The sequence below is a fragment of the Neofelis nebulosa genome, chromosome 1 (assembly GCF_028018385.1).
Source record: "Neofelis nebulosa isolate mNeoNeb1 chromosome 1, mNeoNeb1.pri, whole genome shotgun sequence".
In the NCBI taxonomy this organism is placed as follows: Eukaryota; Metazoa; Chordata; class Mammalia; order Carnivora; family Felidae; genus Neofelis; species Neofelis nebulosa.
Genome location: NC_080782.1, coordinates 66,896,210 through 66,913,647, shown reverse-complemented (window position 1 = coordinate 66,913,647; position 17,438 = coordinate 66,896,210). Strand labels below are relative to the sequence as shown.

The 17,438-nt window shown below is 55.1% G+C and overlaps 1 protein-coding gene across 2 annotated transcripts; it reads right to left on the bottom strand.

Annotated features, from left to right (window-relative positions):
* Positions 1–10: 10 nt before the first annotated feature.
* On the bottom strand, positions 11–15,693 carry GRK6 (G protein-coupled receptor kinase 6). Of its 2 annotated transcripts, XM_058724742.1 has the most exons (17): positions 15,473–15,693; positions 11,670–11,765; positions 10,572–10,684; positions 10,375–10,452; positions 9,930–10,030; positions 9,500–9,592; positions 9,331–9,394; positions 9,043–9,183; positions 8,581–8,771; positions 7,830–7,867; positions 7,643–7,732; positions 6,266–6,474; positions 6,037–6,174; positions 2,034–2,171; positions 1,817–1,951; positions 1,623–1,624; positions 11–1,145 (listed from the first exon to the last, which is right to left on the bottom strand). In XM_058724742.1, exons 1-17 carry the CDS (start codon positions 15,522–15,524, stop codon positions 1,037–1,039), a joined length of 1,788 nt encoding a protein of 595 aa, XP_058580725.1. In that variant the 5' UTR covers positions 15,525–15,693; the 3' UTR covers positions 11–1,036. The 2 variants fall into 2 exon arrangements, with proteins under 2 accessions (XP_058580725.1, XP_058580717.1); XM_058724734.1 differs by lacking the exon at positions 1,623–1,624 and having other exon boundaries at positions 15,473–15,692.
* Between the last annotated feature and the right edge of the window lie 1,745 nt (positions 15,694–17,438).

Here is a 17,438-nt window from a genome sequence, read left to right as displayed (position 1 = left end):
GGCAGCTGGCCAGGTTTGTGCTCGACTGTATTCACTCAGAGACACGTGGCAGCTTACATTGGACAAAATGAGTAATAAAAATTGGCTTTAAATACGGAAAAACCAGGGCCCTATAATCCCATGCTATCCTAACACTGGGACCAGGATGGCCATCACAATCTGGGAAGGACCAGAACTGGGGCCTGGGGTGCAGGTACACACCGCAGCCTACCCACTTCACACACACGCACACACTTGCACTCACACACACACCCCACAGGCACACACAGGGAGGGAGGGATTATTGCTGGGCACATGTGTCTATTGTTAAGAGGGGAAGTCTGGAATGTTTCAGAGTTGACTAAGGACAACCTCCCCCACTTCCCATGGCCTGGGCTGGGGCATTTCTGCAAGAGGTGTCTTCAGGACAGGGCCCAGCATGAGGGACAAGGTGCCCTGGGAGCTGGAAGGCAGAGGCAGACCCATCTGGGATAGCCTGGGCAGTGGACTGATGGGTCCCAGGGTCAGCCCAGTCTCTGGTCACACTTTGGCACAGGCCTAGGGGTTACAGAGGCCCCAGTCCAGCTTTGACAAGTGCTGATGAGGGACAGCATCGGACCCCAGAGGTGACAGCCCTGAGCCCGGGGCAGCAGAGGCAGGCATGAGTTTCACTCAGAGGTCAGCGGTGGCGAGCACAGTGCTGGGGGCTCAGGGGCCTTGCCTGACCCAGCCTCGGCCTGTCCGAGCTGGGCCCAAGGAGCCTTGAGTTTGGCAGTGGCCCTTCTGCCAGCTCCAGGGTAGGTCTTAAGAACGCTCCGGTTGCTATATACATTCGTACAAATACATAAATACAGAAAGCCCCGAGCTCCACGGACGAGAGCTGAAGGGACGCACCTTTGTCCCAGGGACAGCCCAGGCCTTGCCAAACTCAGCCAGACCAGGGGCTGAGGGGCAGAGGACACTGGGGACAGCTCCGGCTGTGTTCCCCAGGCCACAACTTGAGTGGACAATGGGGAAGACCACTGTGCAAAACTGTAAACAGCGCTCGGAGTAGCTGCTACCGCCAACCACCGGTAGGGGCCTCAGGCTGGGGGCTAGAGGCGGGTTGGGAGCTCGAGGCGGGTGGGGAGCTCTTCCTCACTGTCGCTGCAGTTCCCACAGCAATCCTGGAGGGATGGGGAAGACACGGAGGGAGAGAGGCAGAGCGAGTGCCATTAGCCACCAGTGCCATCACCCAGGCCGGCCCTGCCAGGAACTGCCTGGAGCCATGCTCTGGGGTGGGGGAATCCCCATGAGGGGCCTGGAACAGCAGCTCAGGCCAGACATGTGTGGACATCAGTGCAGAGGCTGCTCACAGCAGGCTGAAGTAAGAGGGTCCAGGTGGATCTCAGGCTCTGCCAGAGCAAGACCCTGTCCAGACCCTCTCCCCTGGAGCTGGTGGAAGCAGGGCATGGGGAGACAGATGGCTAAGCAAGGCTAGCAGCTTGAAGGTGCCAGGGTGCAGGGAATGAAGTAGTGGGGGGCGGGGGGGAGCGGGCACCAGACTTCTTTCGCCCACATCTCGCCTCTGCCATGGAAGGGCTGCCCGTGGCTCCCCGAGGCTGGGCAGCAAGGCCAACCCACGGGGAGCCCACACTGCTCACCTCTGGAAAGAGAAAAGAGGCCGTGAGCCCAGCCAGGTATAGGGGACAGGCGGGAATAAGGCCAGAGACCCTGGGCACCCCTGGTATGGCTGGAGGATGCCCACTCCCAGCACATGCGGGCACCGGCTCTGCCTCCCACCCACTGTCCCCTGGAGTCAAGCTGGGGGCCAAGATAGGACACTTCTGGGAGTTACCTGACGGCTGAAGAGTCTCTGCAGCAGTCCTTTCTTGGGGGGTGCAGGTGGCTGGCCCTTCCAGTCCAGGTCTGGGGGAACTGAGCCATCTAGCCCAAAGACATTCAGCTCCTGGAAGCACTCGGTCTCCACCATCTGCCAAAGAACAGGGAGCTGTGAGAGCTGCCTCCAGGGCTGCTCCTCGGGGCCTCATCCTACCAGCTAGGCAGGCCCTTACCTCATTCTGCCAGGGGATGGGCACACTGCCCGTGGCAAACTTCTGGTAGAAGTCTTGGTCAGTGGGCTCCAGCTCCACACCCTTAACTGTGGAGAACTGTTCGATGTCCAGAACATCCTTGCAGTAAATGGCCTGGGGCTGGTGGGGACAGAAGTAGCAGTCAGGAACTGCTACACATGTACGCATACATGCACACCCGCCCACCTACATGCATATGGGCAGCTCAGCCCTGAAAATCACTCCAGCCCTGGCCTGGTTATGCCTGGACCCTTGCAGCCCTCTCTGGTTTGGAGTCAGAAACTAGATACTCCATGCCCTTCCAAAGTATGGCAGTCCCTTCTCTTTGAGGCCATTTCCCTCTATAAACTAGGAATCATTACTCCTCACTGCTTTCAACTGATAAGGCTGTGTAAAAGCCATGCCTTTTCCAGTTGATGGTAGCTAACCTGCTGCAGCCAACCAGCCCCCACAGTGCCTTGGGGAATCAGCGACAGGTACTGCCCCACCTGTACACGGCTGTCTGGGGGTACACCTGGTGACGTGTGTGCAGGCAGAATCTTAGCTGGTCCTTTCAGCTGAGTGTCCCCATGCAGGACCTGGAGCTATCGATAGGCCCTCTGTCCCATGATGTCCAATGGCCTGCTCCATCCCCTCAAGCTTCATGGCCAACCAGAGGATTAGAACAGTCTTCCCAACTCCCCACACCCCTGGGGCTCCTGCTGGGAGCTCACCTCACTCCAGAAGGCCACTGTCTTTTTCATCTTTATATTATTTTCTAAGTCCTATTATTAAGAATGTCAATTAAGGGGCGCCTGGGTGGCTCAGTTGGTTGAGTGTCAGACTTCGGCTCAGGTCATGATCTCACGGTTCGTGGGCTCGAGCCCCATGTCGGGCTCTGTGCTGACAGCTCAGAGCCTGGAGCCTGCTTCGGATTCTGTGTCTCCCTCTCTCTGTCCCTCCCCTGCTCATGCTCTGTCTCTGTCTCTCTCTCAAAAATAAACATTCAAAAAAAAAAAATTTTTTTTTAAAAGAATGTCAATTGAAACAACATAATGTGGGGCACCTGGGCAGCTCAGTTGGTTAAGCATCTGACTTCAGCTCAGGTCATGGTCTCACACCGTTGGTGAGCTCGAGCCCCGCCTCAAACTCTGTGCTGATAGTGCGGAGCCTATGTGGGATTCTCTCTTTCCCCCTCTCTCTCTGCCCCTCACTCACTCACACCCTCTCTCTCTCTCAAAAATAAATAAATAAAAACAAACAAAACAAACAAAAAACCCAACAACATCATAATGTAAAATGGTGCAGCTGCTTTAGAAAACAATCTGGCAGTTCCCCAAAAGGTTAAATGTAATGTTATCATATTAGCCAGCGATTCCACTCCTAAGTATATATCAAAGAGAAATGAAAACAAACATCCTCACCAAAACCTGCATGTGAATGTTCATAGCAAAATTATTCATAATAGCCCAAAGTGGAAATAACCCTAATGCCCATCAACTGATGAATAAACAAGATATGGCCTACTCATAGAATGGAATGTTATTCAGTGGTAAAAAAGGAACAAAACTACTGATATAGGCTACATCACCTGTATGAACCTTGAAAATATGCTAAGTGAAAGAAGTCAGTCACCAAGGACCACATATCATATAACACCATTTGCATGAAATTTCCACAACAGGTAAATACGTAGAGACAGAAAATAGATTAGTGGTTGCCAGGGCCACAGGGAGAGGAAAATGGGGAATGACTGCTAATAGGCATGGGGTTTTTGTTGGGTGGGGGCGGGGGAGGGGGGAAGGGGTGATGAAAATGTTCTAAAATGGATTATGGTGATGGCTGCCCAACTCCCAATATGCTAACAGCCATTTAATTATATACTTTAAATGAACGAATTACAAGATATGTGAATCAAATCTCAACAAAGCTATTAGAAATGATATCATCATCAAACTTGCTCCTCATCTGTTGTTTCTAAAGAGCTGAATTCCAGAGCAATGATTTTCTAACTCTGAATAAAAGACCCAGGTGTGATGGGATGACTTCCAGGTTAAATGAGATGATGTGCACCAGAAGCGGGAAGCAGGAGCAAACTCAAGTGGCGGGGCCAGACCTGAGGCAGGCTGCTCTCAGTTAAATCACTCACTGCAAGGCCCACACCCCAGGGTCTGTGAGGCCCACAAAACACAATCCTTCACAAGCCGCATCCCCCTAGTTGGACTCTTGGCTTCTACTCACCCCCTCTAGGCCCACCCCACACCTCACATGTCTGTTCAACATTCCCCAAAGGCCCCCCTGTCACACTTAGAATAAGACTGCACAGGAGTGCCTGGGTGGTTCAGTTGGTTAAGCGTCCGACTTTGGCCCAGGTTATGATCTCATGGTTCATGAGTTCAAGCTCTGGGTCAGGCTCTGTGCCAACAGCTTAGAGCCTGGAGCCTGTTTCGGATTCTGTGTCTCCCACTCTCTCTGACCCTCCCCAGCTCATGCTCATACTCTGTCTCTGTCAAAAATCAATAAACTTAATAAAAAAAAAAAAAATTAAAAAAAAAAAAAAAGACTGCACGCCTCTCCCAGCCCATGCTCACTCCAGCCACACTGGCCTCATCACTGTTCTCTCTCTCGAGGCTGCTCCTTCTCCCTGAAATACTCATACTTCAAAACTTGGCACGGCTCTCTCCTTCACATATTTCAGGCTTCTGCTTAACCATCAGCACCTCAGAGACCACCCTGTCTAAAAATACTCCCACTCGTCATCATTCCTTACTGTCTTCTTAGCCTGATTTATTTTTTTTCTGTTGCACTTCACACTACCTGATATTCCTTTTCATTTACTGCTTTATTTTCACATGCTCCCCACTACAACATGAAGGCAGAACTGGGTCCTGTTGACCTCATGATCTCTGAGGTCTGGCACATATGGGCATTCCAAATTCAGAAATTTGGAATAAACGATCACCAGTGTGGCTGACAGTCATCAATCCAGCCTTCCCAATCACCTTCCTGACTCCCCAGTGTTCCTGGTGAACTGTCAGTCAGAGGACCCAGTCCTCTTACATAAGGGAGCAGGGCAAGTACATAACCTAATCTTGGCCAATCACAACCTTCCCTGTGACTTTATACAGAGAAGTCTGAATTCAGCAGGAAGAGGATCAACAGGTTGAAGCACAGCCAAGAGATGAAGTCTTGGCAACACTGCATGAAACCCTGATGTTGGCCCTACTCTGGGGCTCTCTAGCCAAATGAACCAATAAGCTCCTTGTTGGACATAATTAAGTTTCAGATGGATTTCTGCCCCTTGGAATATGATGATTCAAGGATGTTTCTGCCCATAGAATGCCTGACCCACTGAGATGCTCAGTAAATGGGTAGGACTCTACAAGGGAGAGGTCAGCACTGCCAGGTATAGTGGGCAGCCAATATTCAGCCAGTCCAATAGCCCTTACCCCCGCTGGCAATGGCGTCTTGGTTTTCCTTTGGGAAACTAACCTCCCTGGCTGGCAGTGGTTCAGGTGGGCAAGTGATCCAACCGTGATCACTGGCGGGCCTCTGAGCAATCTGTGGCAATAAGCACTAGCCTTAGGGTTACTTTTTTTCCCCCTTTCAGGACTTCTTTTGAAGTAATTGGGCAAGAGGTATACATTCTGTCTACCAGGCTGGCTGAGCTAGTAGGATGTGGACCTGAACTGCTGGTCCACTACTGCTGCACCCTAGCAAGAGTAGTCAGAGAATAAAGACTGCACACTGGCCTGTACAGTGGAGAGGGAAAGGAAGACAGAATTCCTACAGTGTTGTTGCAGCCCCAGATCCAGGTATGCCAAAAACTCTATCTATCCTGGGGCTTTTTATTTGTGTGAGTTCAATGAATTGTTTTGTTGGCCAGCCCATCTGAGTTGCACTTTCTGACACTTGCGCTGAAGGTGGCCTGACCACTGCTCTAAGAACCCCGGGCCTGAGTCCCCACCCAGGCTTGGCCCTACCCTCAGGAGTGGACAGCACTCACATCAGGTTTGAAGGGTGGCTCCAGCATGCCAGCTCCCAGCCGCTTAAAGTTCAGCTTTTTGAAGAGGGGGTGTTCCTTTACTTCGCGGGCACCACCTCCACGACACCCTAGGCGCCCAGCAGGGTCCTTGCACAGGAGCTGTGGCAGGGTAGGGGCAGTCAGAGGGACCTGGGAGAGGTGCCTGGTGCCCCCAGCCCCAGCCCGTCAGCCTCCTGCTGGCTTGCCATACCTGGGAGCAGAGCGAGCGGGCCTGAGGGGAAAAGCGCTCTGAGTATTCTTCAGGCACCTCCTTCACCAACCGTTCCACCTCCTCTCGCTTGATTTTCTTTTTCCTCTGCTGGAAGGGTGACTGGCCGGCAATCATCTCGTATAGGAGGCAGCCTAGTGCCCACCAGTCTGGGCTGAATGTGTACCGTTCGTTCTTTACCACCTCCGGAGCTGGGTAGGGTGGAACAGAAGTTAGGGCTGGGCAGGAGGTAGGAACCAAGCCCTGGGGCCCTGGGAATGCCCAGCACAGTGGGGCATCAGCTCAAATATCTGCCCGCCAGGCAGGCACTACCAGCAGCCTGGTGGGAACCTCAGCAAGTAGGACAGCACATGCCCCATCAAAGAGAGCACTGTGGCCCCGTAGGAGGCCAGGTCTTCTGATTTTTCAAGAGAAGTCAGAAATCCATATTTTTAATGGGAAGCTGTCTGGCGTATCAAATGTTGGCAACCAATTCAAATTGTTTTATTCTTTACCATGTTTATTTATTTTGAAAGAAGGAGACAGAGCATGAGCACGGGAGGGGCAGAGAGAGAGGGAGAGAATCCCAAGCAGGCTCCACACTGGCAGCACAGAGCCTGATATGGGGCTTGAACCCACGAACTGTGAGATCATGACCAAGAGTCAGATGCTTAACTGACTGAGCCACCCAGGCAGCCCTCAAATTGTTTTAAAAACAATTTGATTTAAGTACAAATGTAGGCCACATTAGGCCTGTGTGGTTACCAGTTTGCAAACTCTGGATTTAATACCAGAGAGAAGAAACAAGAAAGAAACTCCTCTACTGCATACCTACTGCCTGCCAGGGTGGGCACATGGGATTTTTGCCTCTCCTACCACCTTTTATCTAAAGGCAACTCTGGGAGCCAGTATGATTGCTTTATGGTTGGGCAAAGTGAGCATAGGAGCAGCAGTATGTGGTCCAAGGACACACAACAAGAGGTGGGGCCTGTAATTGGGGCTCTATCTGCTGTGTCACATGATCTCCAAAGGGAATATTAGGGCCACATCTTGGCCCATACCACAGATGGGCATTCCCTCCCTGAATCTGGGTAGATCAGGGGAAGGGAAGACTTCTCAACCTTCTCATCTTTCTCTGGTAGCCACCTGCAGGCCTAGCCAATAGTAGGAGCTCAGTAAGTATTTGGTGAATGAATGAATGATGCAGATTTGCAGGTGTGTGGGTTCCTGGCTGAGTCCTGGTCTCTTAATTTCTAAGATAGGGATATCAGTTCTTTCTATTCCCTGAGACACAGAAGACTTCCACAGAAGTGGTGGGACCCAGCCCAGGACAGCAAGAGGACCCAGGAGGCAGGGGGGCCAGGGTAGAGGAAGACTCACCCATGTAGCCCACAGTGCCCACACGACCCTTGATGGTCTGGCCTTCTGGCACGTGCACAGCTAGCCCCAGGTCGGAGATGCGGATGTGACCTGAATGTGGGTGGACAAGTTGGGGGGGCCCATTGAACAGGTGGGCCAGACCCTGCCCCACTCCACTGCACTCCACCTCTGTGCACCCCCGACCCACCATGGTCATCCAACAGGATGTTCTCTGGCTTCAGGTCCCTGTGGGGAGAGAAGGGCAGGGTCAGATGTTGTTCAGTTTGCCAAGGAGCCAAACGGCACACCACCCCCTCCTAGCTCACTTGTCTCCTGGGATGGAATGTGCAGCAAGGTGCTGGAGCCATTTATTGCCAGGGTGAGAGATAGCCCTGCCCTCACTCATAGCAGCTCTGACTTGAGGGGGCAGCTGAAGGATCTACCCAGCCAGGATTCCTTCCTGGGAATCCCCAGGCAAGTGGAGAGCAGCTCCCATCCGGGGGAATAGCACCAGTAGCCTTACTCACCACTAGTGTTAACAGGGTCCCACCCTCACCCCACTTTGGTGGCTGACTCTACCTTTCCCGTCAAATGGGGCTACTCATCTGTCCCCGTCATGGGGCTGTTGTAAGGTTCAAATGAAATCACTGCCGGTAACAATAGGCAGAGCTCCCCACTGCCAAGCCCTGCATGCCAGGCTCTGTGCATTTTACTGCAGGGAGCTGACTGGCGCAGGGTTATACAGAGACGGGTGATGACACTAGCATTCACATGAGTGAGCCAGACCCAGAGGCTCTCAAGTCTGCCCGGCATGGGCAAGCGTGGAGCCCCAAGCCCAGGCTCAGTAGGGCTCAAACCGGCTCATGCCCGCAACAACAGGCCCAGCACACCAACATCCTTCTGCGGCCTCCACCCATGCCCAGCTGCAGCCCCTGGCAGGGAGGGCTGAAGCCCAGGACCTGTACACGATGCGCTCCCGGTGCAGGTCCTCCAGGCCGCAGCAGATCTCCGCAGCATAGAAGACAGCCCGCTCCTCGGGGAAGCCAGCCTGGCCCATGTGGTAGATGTGGAACTTGAGATCGCCTCCGTTCATCAGTGTCAGCACCAGGCACAGCGCGTCCTTGGTCTCATAGGCATAGGCCAAGCTCACCTGTGGCCGAGGGGACCCGAGCCCTCAAGCAGGGGCCATGGGCCACCCAGTGGCAGGGCTGGCACCAGCCGCCCAAAAAATCCTTCTCAGTGGCACTCCTTGGGGCCCAGCCTGCTCCCCAGGCCTCGTGTCAACACCCCAAACCGACCCTTCCCAGGCATCTCTGAGGGTGGGGACAGGGCAGCACAGAAAGGGACCTAGCCTGGTAAGTGAGAAGGGCAGGGCAAGTGCATGGCCAGGGGGAAGGGAAGGGTCTCCTGTCTGTACTTACTACAAACCTACTGTTCACTTTCTCCAGGATCTGCTTCTCATTGAGTGCCATGGCCTCCCCTTTCCGCTTCTTGATACGCTTCTTTTCCAGCTTCTTGCAAGCGTACATCTTGCCTGTTGCCCGCACCTGGCAGGCACACACCTGTAGCCAAGGTAGATGGGCAAATAGGGACCAGCTGTGTCCTTCCTGGGGCTATAGGAGCTCAAGGGGAGGGGGGGGGGGGGCTGGTCCAGGGCCTACCATACCCCTCCTCCCCACTCCATCAGGGGCTCTGGCCTGGCCACTTACCTCACCAAAGCCGCCTTTGCCCAAGACTCGATACTGCCTGAAGGTGTTTTTGGTCACTGGCTGCCTGTAGGCAAGGGATTTCGGAGCAAACACTGGCTGAGCAGGGGCCCAAGGCCCGTAAGAGCCCTAGCAACTTGGCCTACCGTGGGCCAGCCTTCAGGGAGCTCACCTTTCCAGCCACTTCCACTGTAGGAAACGGTTGAAGTAGATGCTGTCGAGGTAGTCGGCAAAAGGGGCCATGCTCAGGTACTCATGGGTCAGCCTGTTGAGAGGGCCCAGCCCACCAGTCAGCCCCCAACACCCCAGGTTCTCAGCTGGATGGGACGGGACCCCCTGTTATATGCATTCTCGGCCTAAAGGGCAGCGTCATTGGCCAACCCTCTTACTAACCCAACTAAGCAGGAGACATTCATCTGTGCCAAAGCTGAAGATTCTATAGAGAGGGAAGGCAACCTGCCCAAGCTCACACAGCAAGCGCAGGGCCAGGGTGAGAGGCTGAGCTCCCTCACCAGCTACTGAGCTGTTCACAGCCTTCCAGGGCCCACGGAAGTCCCCTCCTCAGGACACAATTCCAGGCCAATGGGCAGGGAGAGGCTTACCGGGTGAGCTCCTGGAAGAGGTCTTTGCAGGGCCCCTGCTCCAACCGCTGGGAGCAATTAGTCACCAGCTGCCGGGGGACCTCAGGGATAAGGTCAGGACCCTGGAGATAGGCAATAAACAGGTCAGTGCAGGGGGCTCCCTTTGCCAGGTGCCTACACCCAGGGCAGAGATGGGCAACATTCTGGACCTGCGCTAGGAGCAGCTGTAGGCTAGTGGTGTGCCAGCCGGCCCAGCTGCTGAACTCAGTTCCACTGCTACCCTTGAGGCAGGGTGAAGCAGAGCCACTGGCAGGCTGCCTGGCCCACCCTCCTGGGCTCCATGCCCGTGGTCTGCCTGGTGAACCGGGAGACACTCCAGGGCACTCTCTGCCCAGGCTGTGGTCATTCCTCTCCTCATCACTGAGCTCTGCCCGCTGCCGTCATCTCTCCATCCTTGCTCACTCACCGTGTGGCTCAGAAAATTCTGCATTAGCCGCCGCCCACAAGCCTTCCGCTTCTCATCAGGGGTCACTTCATACTCAGCCTGCAGGGTGGGAGGCAGAGAAGCTTGGGGCCTGGGCAGAACAACAGGTGTGGGGAAATGGGACACACTTGACCTAGGGACCTCTGCCCACCCTCGGGGCTGGGCTGGGCTGCACTCACCACTCCATCCAAGAAGGCTATGCAGCGGGTCAGCTCAGGCCTCGTGGCGCAGAACTCTCGAAACAGCAGGCGCCCAATGGGCTGCCGCTCGCACAGGCTGTGGTAGTCACGCTCTGCAAGCAGGGGTAGGAGCTACTGGGTTCCCAGACCTGGAGCCTGCCAGCAGGGCACTCCTATCCATACTGCCAAGCCCTGGCCCCAACAGTAGCTTCTAGCCCTGCAGTATGGAAGCCACTATCTCCTTTAGAACCGTCACCCCAACACTGAGGTGGGCACAACTATTATTTTCAACACAGTTTGGGACTCTGAGGCCCAGAGAAACTAAGCAATTAACTCAAGGTCACACAGCTTGACGTATGGCTCCAAAGCTGGGCCCTCACCTCCCACTGCTATCTCCTGGTTCACACCACCTACATACATCACAGTGCTGGGCTTGGGTGTGGTTGTGAGGTTCCGGCCTGGCCCAGGCTAGGCCCAAACCTGTTGCTTGCCTGGCGAAAGTGCAAGAGGAAGCTGTGGCTTCCGGCAAGCTCGAGGCTAAGCCTCCTTCCCAGGCAGTGGAAGCAGCTATGGTATACTCCTTGCCCACGTGCAGGCTGTCAGAGGGGCCTAGGCAACCTTGGGGGTTGTGCAGACCTGGGGCCTCAGCCAAGATAAGCAGGAACTGGCGTCCTGGCCCCTCTTCTGGTCAAGGTTTTGATGCCCCCCCACCTGCCACTCACCCTGCTCGGGGCAGGGTTATGCTAAGCACGGGCTTGGGGCTCCTCATGCAATCAATCTGTGGGCTGACTCCAGCTTCCACCTTACCCTCTGTCCCTCAAACCCCAGGTATGACTCTCCTTTCCTCTGCTTCTCTCAGACTGCCCCAAATCTGACCCTGCCCTACTCCCCCACCCTCCCACCTACCCCAAACACCCCTTGCTGTCCTGTTTGTACTATGTTCTCCACCCATCTCAGGCCCAGGAACCGAAACTGGGTTGGGTGTTGCAGCCTCAGTCTTCCTGCTCCCCAGACCCCCCCCAACCCTGCCCCTCTGCCTCGGGGTGAGGTCTCAGGGGAGGCTCCCCCAGAACACCCAGGCCTCCACCCAGGCCTCACCGAGGCTGAGCCGCAGCTCTTCACACTGGCTGATGTGGGGGAACTGCAGCATCTGTCGCCATTTCTTGCTTTTGCCCTTGCGATTCCCACCACCACCTGTGGGAACAAACAGGTGCTGGATCTCAAGTCCCGCTGCCACCATGCTTCCCCTGGCCGCTCAGTGCAGCCCAGAGACCTGGCCTTCTGGGCTCAGCCCAGGCACAGCACACTCTAGGAGGCACCTCAGGCCTTCATTCCACACATTTCAGCATGCCCTCACTGGGCTCTAGGACACACACCGTCCCCTGGGCCCCTCTGCTAGGGGTTCCTGAACTCCTGGGCTGGAAGATCCAACAGGGGTGATAAGGACAGGTCACCGGGTGACGGTGGGTTTCCAGGAAACCTTAGCTGCTTTCTGGCAGGTAGGAGTTTCCCGGGTGAAGAAAGCAGAGGACATGACAGCAGTGGGAACTATGTAAGTCAAGGCACAGAAGGGAGAGATTCTAGGACATGTGGGACATGCCTCAGAGATGCCAGGGGCAGAGGGCAGCCTGGGTCACCAGGAAGGCTTCAGGCCCCTATACCTGGCCCTGAATCAGAGCTATCAGAGACTCAAACAAGGTGGTGGCTGCAGGGCTGGCACTCAGGATTCCAGTACACAAGGGGTTCCGTGGCCCTGATACCTGCCTCATTTTACCTAGTTGACACCCTATCTGTAGCTGCTAAGACCAGGGTAGCAGCTCAAATGCCTACAGAGCCAGATAGGTAGGTAAAATGTGGGCCAGATGGGAGACAACAGGGAATGGTGGGGAGTGTAGTGAACTGGACTGGGCATGCCCCTTCCTCCAGGCAGGAATACGGACTCAGCGTGGCCAGCTCTTCTCACCTTTTAGCTGAGACTCCGGACATTATATGAAATACTGGTTCCTATTTTTTGTAAAAACACATTGCATCTAAATAAATTAAACATGTTAGAGAGCTAGCCAGATGTGGTCCATGGGCCACGAGGTTGAAAATAGAAGGGCCTGAGTCTTGGAGCCCCACAGACATAGGTTTGAATCTCCAATTCGCACTTTAGGCCTGTCACTTGCCCTCTATAAGCCTCAACTTCTCCATACTTACTTCAGATCCAAAGCTACCTCCGGAGGTGTTGTCAGACTGGGAGAGTCTGTGTCCAGTACCCAGTAGGGCTGTGGCAAGAGGTGGCCCTCAGCTCCAACAACTCATGGCAACCTCAGGCAGCCACTTTTTCCTTGCCTGGCCTCAGTTTCCCCTCTGCTTTACCCAGCCTTGTTTTCATATGCCCTGGCTGAAGGCAGGTGGCACAAGGGAAGGGGCTGCTCAAGGGAAGGGGCAGAGTTGGGTCCCTCAATGGGTTCTGTGACCTAAGCAGTCGGGAGGAGGAAATGTTGCAGGGCACCCATTGGGAAACCTGCTAGCAGCTCTCCTGCGGCCTGCACCCAGCATACTCCACAGCCATTGCTCCATTCTGAATGAGCAACAGACCCCCACCCCCAACCCGGGGCAAGGCCTTGCCAGAAGGGGAACTCCTCCCCCACCCCCACAGGTCCTTCACCCAACCCTCTATCCGCTGGCCTCCCCCCACCAGTTACTTCCTCCTCCCCCTCCTCCCAGCCACATCAAGGCAGTAGCAAGAGTCACATGCAAATATCCTGTCCTGGAACTGCCACCAGAGTCAGTGGGGCTCCTCCCCAACCTAGCCTGGCCCCCTCCCTATGCCTCTGGGGGCCTGGGAAAGGATGGAGGACTAAAGAAGGGCTCACACCCCCAATGCTGCCCCACTTCATTCTCATAGCAATTCTGTCAGACTAGGCATAACCTCACGAGGAAACGGAGGCCTTGAAATGAGGAATCAATTTGTCCAAGATTACAAAGCCTGGAGGTGCCAGAGGCAGGATTCAAACCCAGCTCCCTAGGACTACAACCCACACTCCTTTCCCACCCCAAACACGCCATGCCAGCCATCTATTAGGTGTCAACTGAATACATACACCAAGGGTTCCCAAACCACTTAGGGCCTCATATCCCTTGGGAAGCTGGAAAAGGCCAGGCCCTAAGCTGTCAGCCAGCTAATGAAGGGATTCCAGTGGAGCCAGTCTATGGGCCAGGGTTTAGGACTCAATGACAACAGGGATTTCTTTAAGTTTGTATGTCCTGTCCCCAACTATTCTACAAAAAGGGTTACTAAAGTTTAGAGAGAAGAGACTTATTTAGAGCATGCAGGTGGGAGGGGCAGAACCAGGTTGGGGTAAGTGTTCTCCAGGGGAGGCATCAGTCCAGGTCTGGCCATACCACACTATGCCTCACCCATGGCCTGAAGAAGGCCGTCAGGAGGTGCCACACTCTCCAGCCAGGCAAAGCAGTGCTCTCAGCAGGCCCGAGGCCTGAACTGGCTACAGCCCTAGAGAGGGAGGCCTGGCCAGGCTCTCCCCACCCCTCCTCCCTAGCTGGCTAGATGACGAGGCAGAACAGAATCGGCAGATGCCCCCAGAGGCTAGGAGGAAGGCCTAGCCCTGAGACTAGATAAGGGACAAGAGATAAAAAAAAAAAAAAGGCTCTGGGCACTAAGGACCCAGCCTGCCATGCCTATTTCCAGGCAGCATCTCCCAGGGAGCAACACACACTGGGCAGGCAGGGGGGTACCAGATGCTGTGCCACTTGGGGGCTTGTCTCGGCTTCCTACACACTGTATTGGAGGCATCCTGTGTCTAGGCCTGGGTCAACCACAGTCTCACCGTATGACTTGGGGGCTAATCCCTGGTCTGAACCTCAGTTTCCCACCTGTAAAATGGAGCAGAAAAGTGAAACAGATGACTCTTTCAGCCTGGAAGCCCAGCAAAGAGTGGAAAATGACCATGTCATGACCTCCCTGCTCTAGAGCTCCAAAAAGAAGGGTCTTGTTCACTGCTGGTCCCCAGCACCCAAGACAGGACAGGGCACATAATAGAAGGAGTGTTCTGTGATTGTGTTACTGAAGTGGACAATGACAGGTGAGGGCCAGGTTGACCACAAGGCAGTGAGGACCAAGTCTGGTCCTCTGTGTCCCCCATGACCCTCAGAGGCCAGGTGCCTAGTATCACTCGGGATGGGAGTCATGGGAAGCTCAGTACACACTCACCAGACTTGATCCCTCTGCCAGGCCTTGCACTTACAGTCCTGCCAGCCCCACATGCTCTCTTCCTTCAAAGCTCAGCTCCCGCTTATTTCTGTGCCCATTTGGCCCTCTACACCGTGGGCTTTCTGAGGGCAAAATTCATGACCCATTCACCTCTGTACCCAGTGTCCTGAGGCACGAGACAAGTGGCAATCATGTTGGTAGCATATGTGACCAGCCGTTTCCCCAAACCGAGTGAGCTGTGCTACTGCGGTGGCTCCGTTCATTCATTCTTCAAACCTTTATCCTGCACCAACTTTGTGCGGGTCCAGGCTGGGCGCCAGGGTCTGGGCCTGAGGCACGTGGGGTAGGCTACCCTTTCTTGGGGCATCTTCTCACCTATCACCTGGGGGAGGCCTCAGAGAGGCTCTCCAAGGACCCAGGTCCCACCCTTCCCTCTTCCTTCCTCTCTCTTTCCCTCACCCCCCCCACCCCCCGCCGCGAGGGCGGTGGCCTGACCCCCGCCCCTTCCTGGGCCCCGGCACCCGGGGCAGGTGCAGAGGACGACCGGCCGGAAGGGCTCGCGTATGCGCGGGGTGCGGGGCGCGGAGCGCGCTGCCCTAGGGGATCTGGCGGCTGGGGCGCCAGCCGAGCTCAGAGGCCGCGCGCCCGCGTACCCCGCACCCGGCCGCCCTCTCGGCCGCCTCACCTTCCCGGGCCTTGAGTAGCACCGTGTTCGCTACGATGTTCTCGAGCTCCATGGGCTGCGGCGCCGCCGGGCCCGCCGGGCCGAGCCGCCGGCCGGGATCGCTCGCGGGAGCCGGGGCCGGATGGCGATCGGCGCGGCTCGGCTCGGCTCGCAGTGACCGCGCCGCGGCCTCCCGGGCCTCCCCGGCCGCCGCCGCCCGCCGCGAACACTCCGCCCCCTCCCGGGGGCCACCCGGGCGCCGGCCCGCCCCGCCCCGCCTTCTGTTTACTTTACGAGACCAATAACCGGGCGGGCGCTCCCCGCGCCGTCTTCCCATTAGACAGCCTCTTCGTCATCCCCCGCCTTCCGCGCCAGGGATTCGCTCAAAGGAGCAGGGAGGCGGGACTTTATACGTCACCTCTTCCTGGTTGGTCCGAGGTTGGGTTCAGCCCCTAGGTTCGAATTTCTGGACCTTCGTAGGGTAGCGAACTGCCAATTAGGGCCGAGCCCTCCGCGGGGACAACAGAGGTGGGTCCTCTTGGTCACGCCCTGAAATCTTGGAGTTTTATTGGATAAAATAAACGTCAATCATCCTCAGCACTGAACCCTGATTGGACCACCAAATAGGGGTGTGGCCCGGGTCCCTCTAACTAGTCTTGACTTTTCTAGGGTTTGTAGGGGATGCATTTGCTATCTTGAGCCTCCTGCGGGCTGACTGTAAGCTGTTTTGGACCATGTGTCCAGCCATATTTCTTTGGGTTGGCCCGTTCTGGAGAGCGCACATCGGAAGCGGGGAGAAGTCCAAAAAAGACTGGCGTCCTCCCCAGCGGCTCCCCAGCCTCCGGCCCCCGCCCCGCCCCCGCAGCCGGATGTTGTGATTTCTCTCCACCCACACGGCCTCGCCCGCCCTCGGCCTCTGCTGCCTTATAAGGCAGCGCTACCACCCCGAGACATTTGGATGAACTCACACCCATTATACAGGTGGGGAACAGGAGTGCCAGAAGTCCAGTGGCTGACTCTACGCCAAAGGCCAGGAAGAAAACGAGGCTGATATCCCACTCCTGCTTTACACACCAGAAAACGGAGGCTTGTCCAAACTGAGAGAGTAGTGAGAGTAAGGCAGAGCCGAATTCAGCTAGGCTTCTCTGATCCCTATCCATTCATTCATCCAAAAATACAGAGCACCCGTTTTGTGCTAGGCATTGAGCCAGGTGCTGGGAAATACAGTGGTATTAGCAAGATAGCCAAGCTCTCTGCTTACGTGCTAGAAGGGGGGTAAAGGTTAATCCTATAAGTAATCAAATAAATAGGATGGTCTCAGAGAGTAATTGACTGTTGAGACGCGGGCACCTGGGTGGCTCAGCCAGTTAAGCGTCCAACTCTTGGTTTCAGTTTAGCTCATGATCTCACGGTTCATGGGTTTGAGCCCCACATCAGGCTTCATGCTGACAGTGCAGAGCCTGTGTGGGAGTCTGCCCTTCCCTTACTTGCTCTTTCTCTCAAAAATAAATAAAACTTAAAAAAAGAAAAAAGACATTAAGACAAAATACGAAAGAGTGAGGGGGAATGGTCTCAGGGTGTGACATTTGAGGAGATCCAATAGCCATATGTGACTCGTGGCTACTATATTGGACAGCACAGAGAATATTTCCATCATCACAGAAAGTTCTGCCAGATAGCACTTGTCTGGAGGAAGGAGTGGCTTCCATTTGCACAAAGGTTCCATGCTGACAACCTGAATAACTAGGAGAAAAATGGTGCCACCAACTGAGAAGGAATGAAAGATGGTAGTCCAGGTACTTTCTGAACCCCTAAACGTGTCTTTGAAGAGGCAGTTCTGTCACCTCTTGAAATTTATGCCCCACGTCTCTGCTAGAGAGAAGTGGGGTTTTGTGTGTGTGTATCCAGATATTTGTGAGCAGGAACTTTATGGCTTCCTATTTCTCATCCCATAGACCCACACCCCAGCAGTAGAAAGATAGAAGCC

What these genes read in the sequence shown, in the direction of transcription:
- GRK6 (XM_058724742.1), bottom strand. Translation starts at nt 15,524, where the DNA reads ATGGAGCTCGAGAACATCGTAGCGAACACGGTGCTACTCAAGGCCCGG. An exon ending in AGAGCTGCGGCTCAGCCTCG is followed by an intron (nt 10,685 to 11,669) that starts GTGAGGCCTGGG and finishes CCCTGCTTGCAG; the next exon opens with AGCGTGACTACCACAGCCTG. An exon ending in CCCGCTCGCTCTGCTCCCAG is followed by an intron (nt 6,175 to 6,265) that starts GTATGGCAAGCC and finishes ACCCTGCCACAG; the next exon opens with CTCCTGTGCAAGGACCCTGC.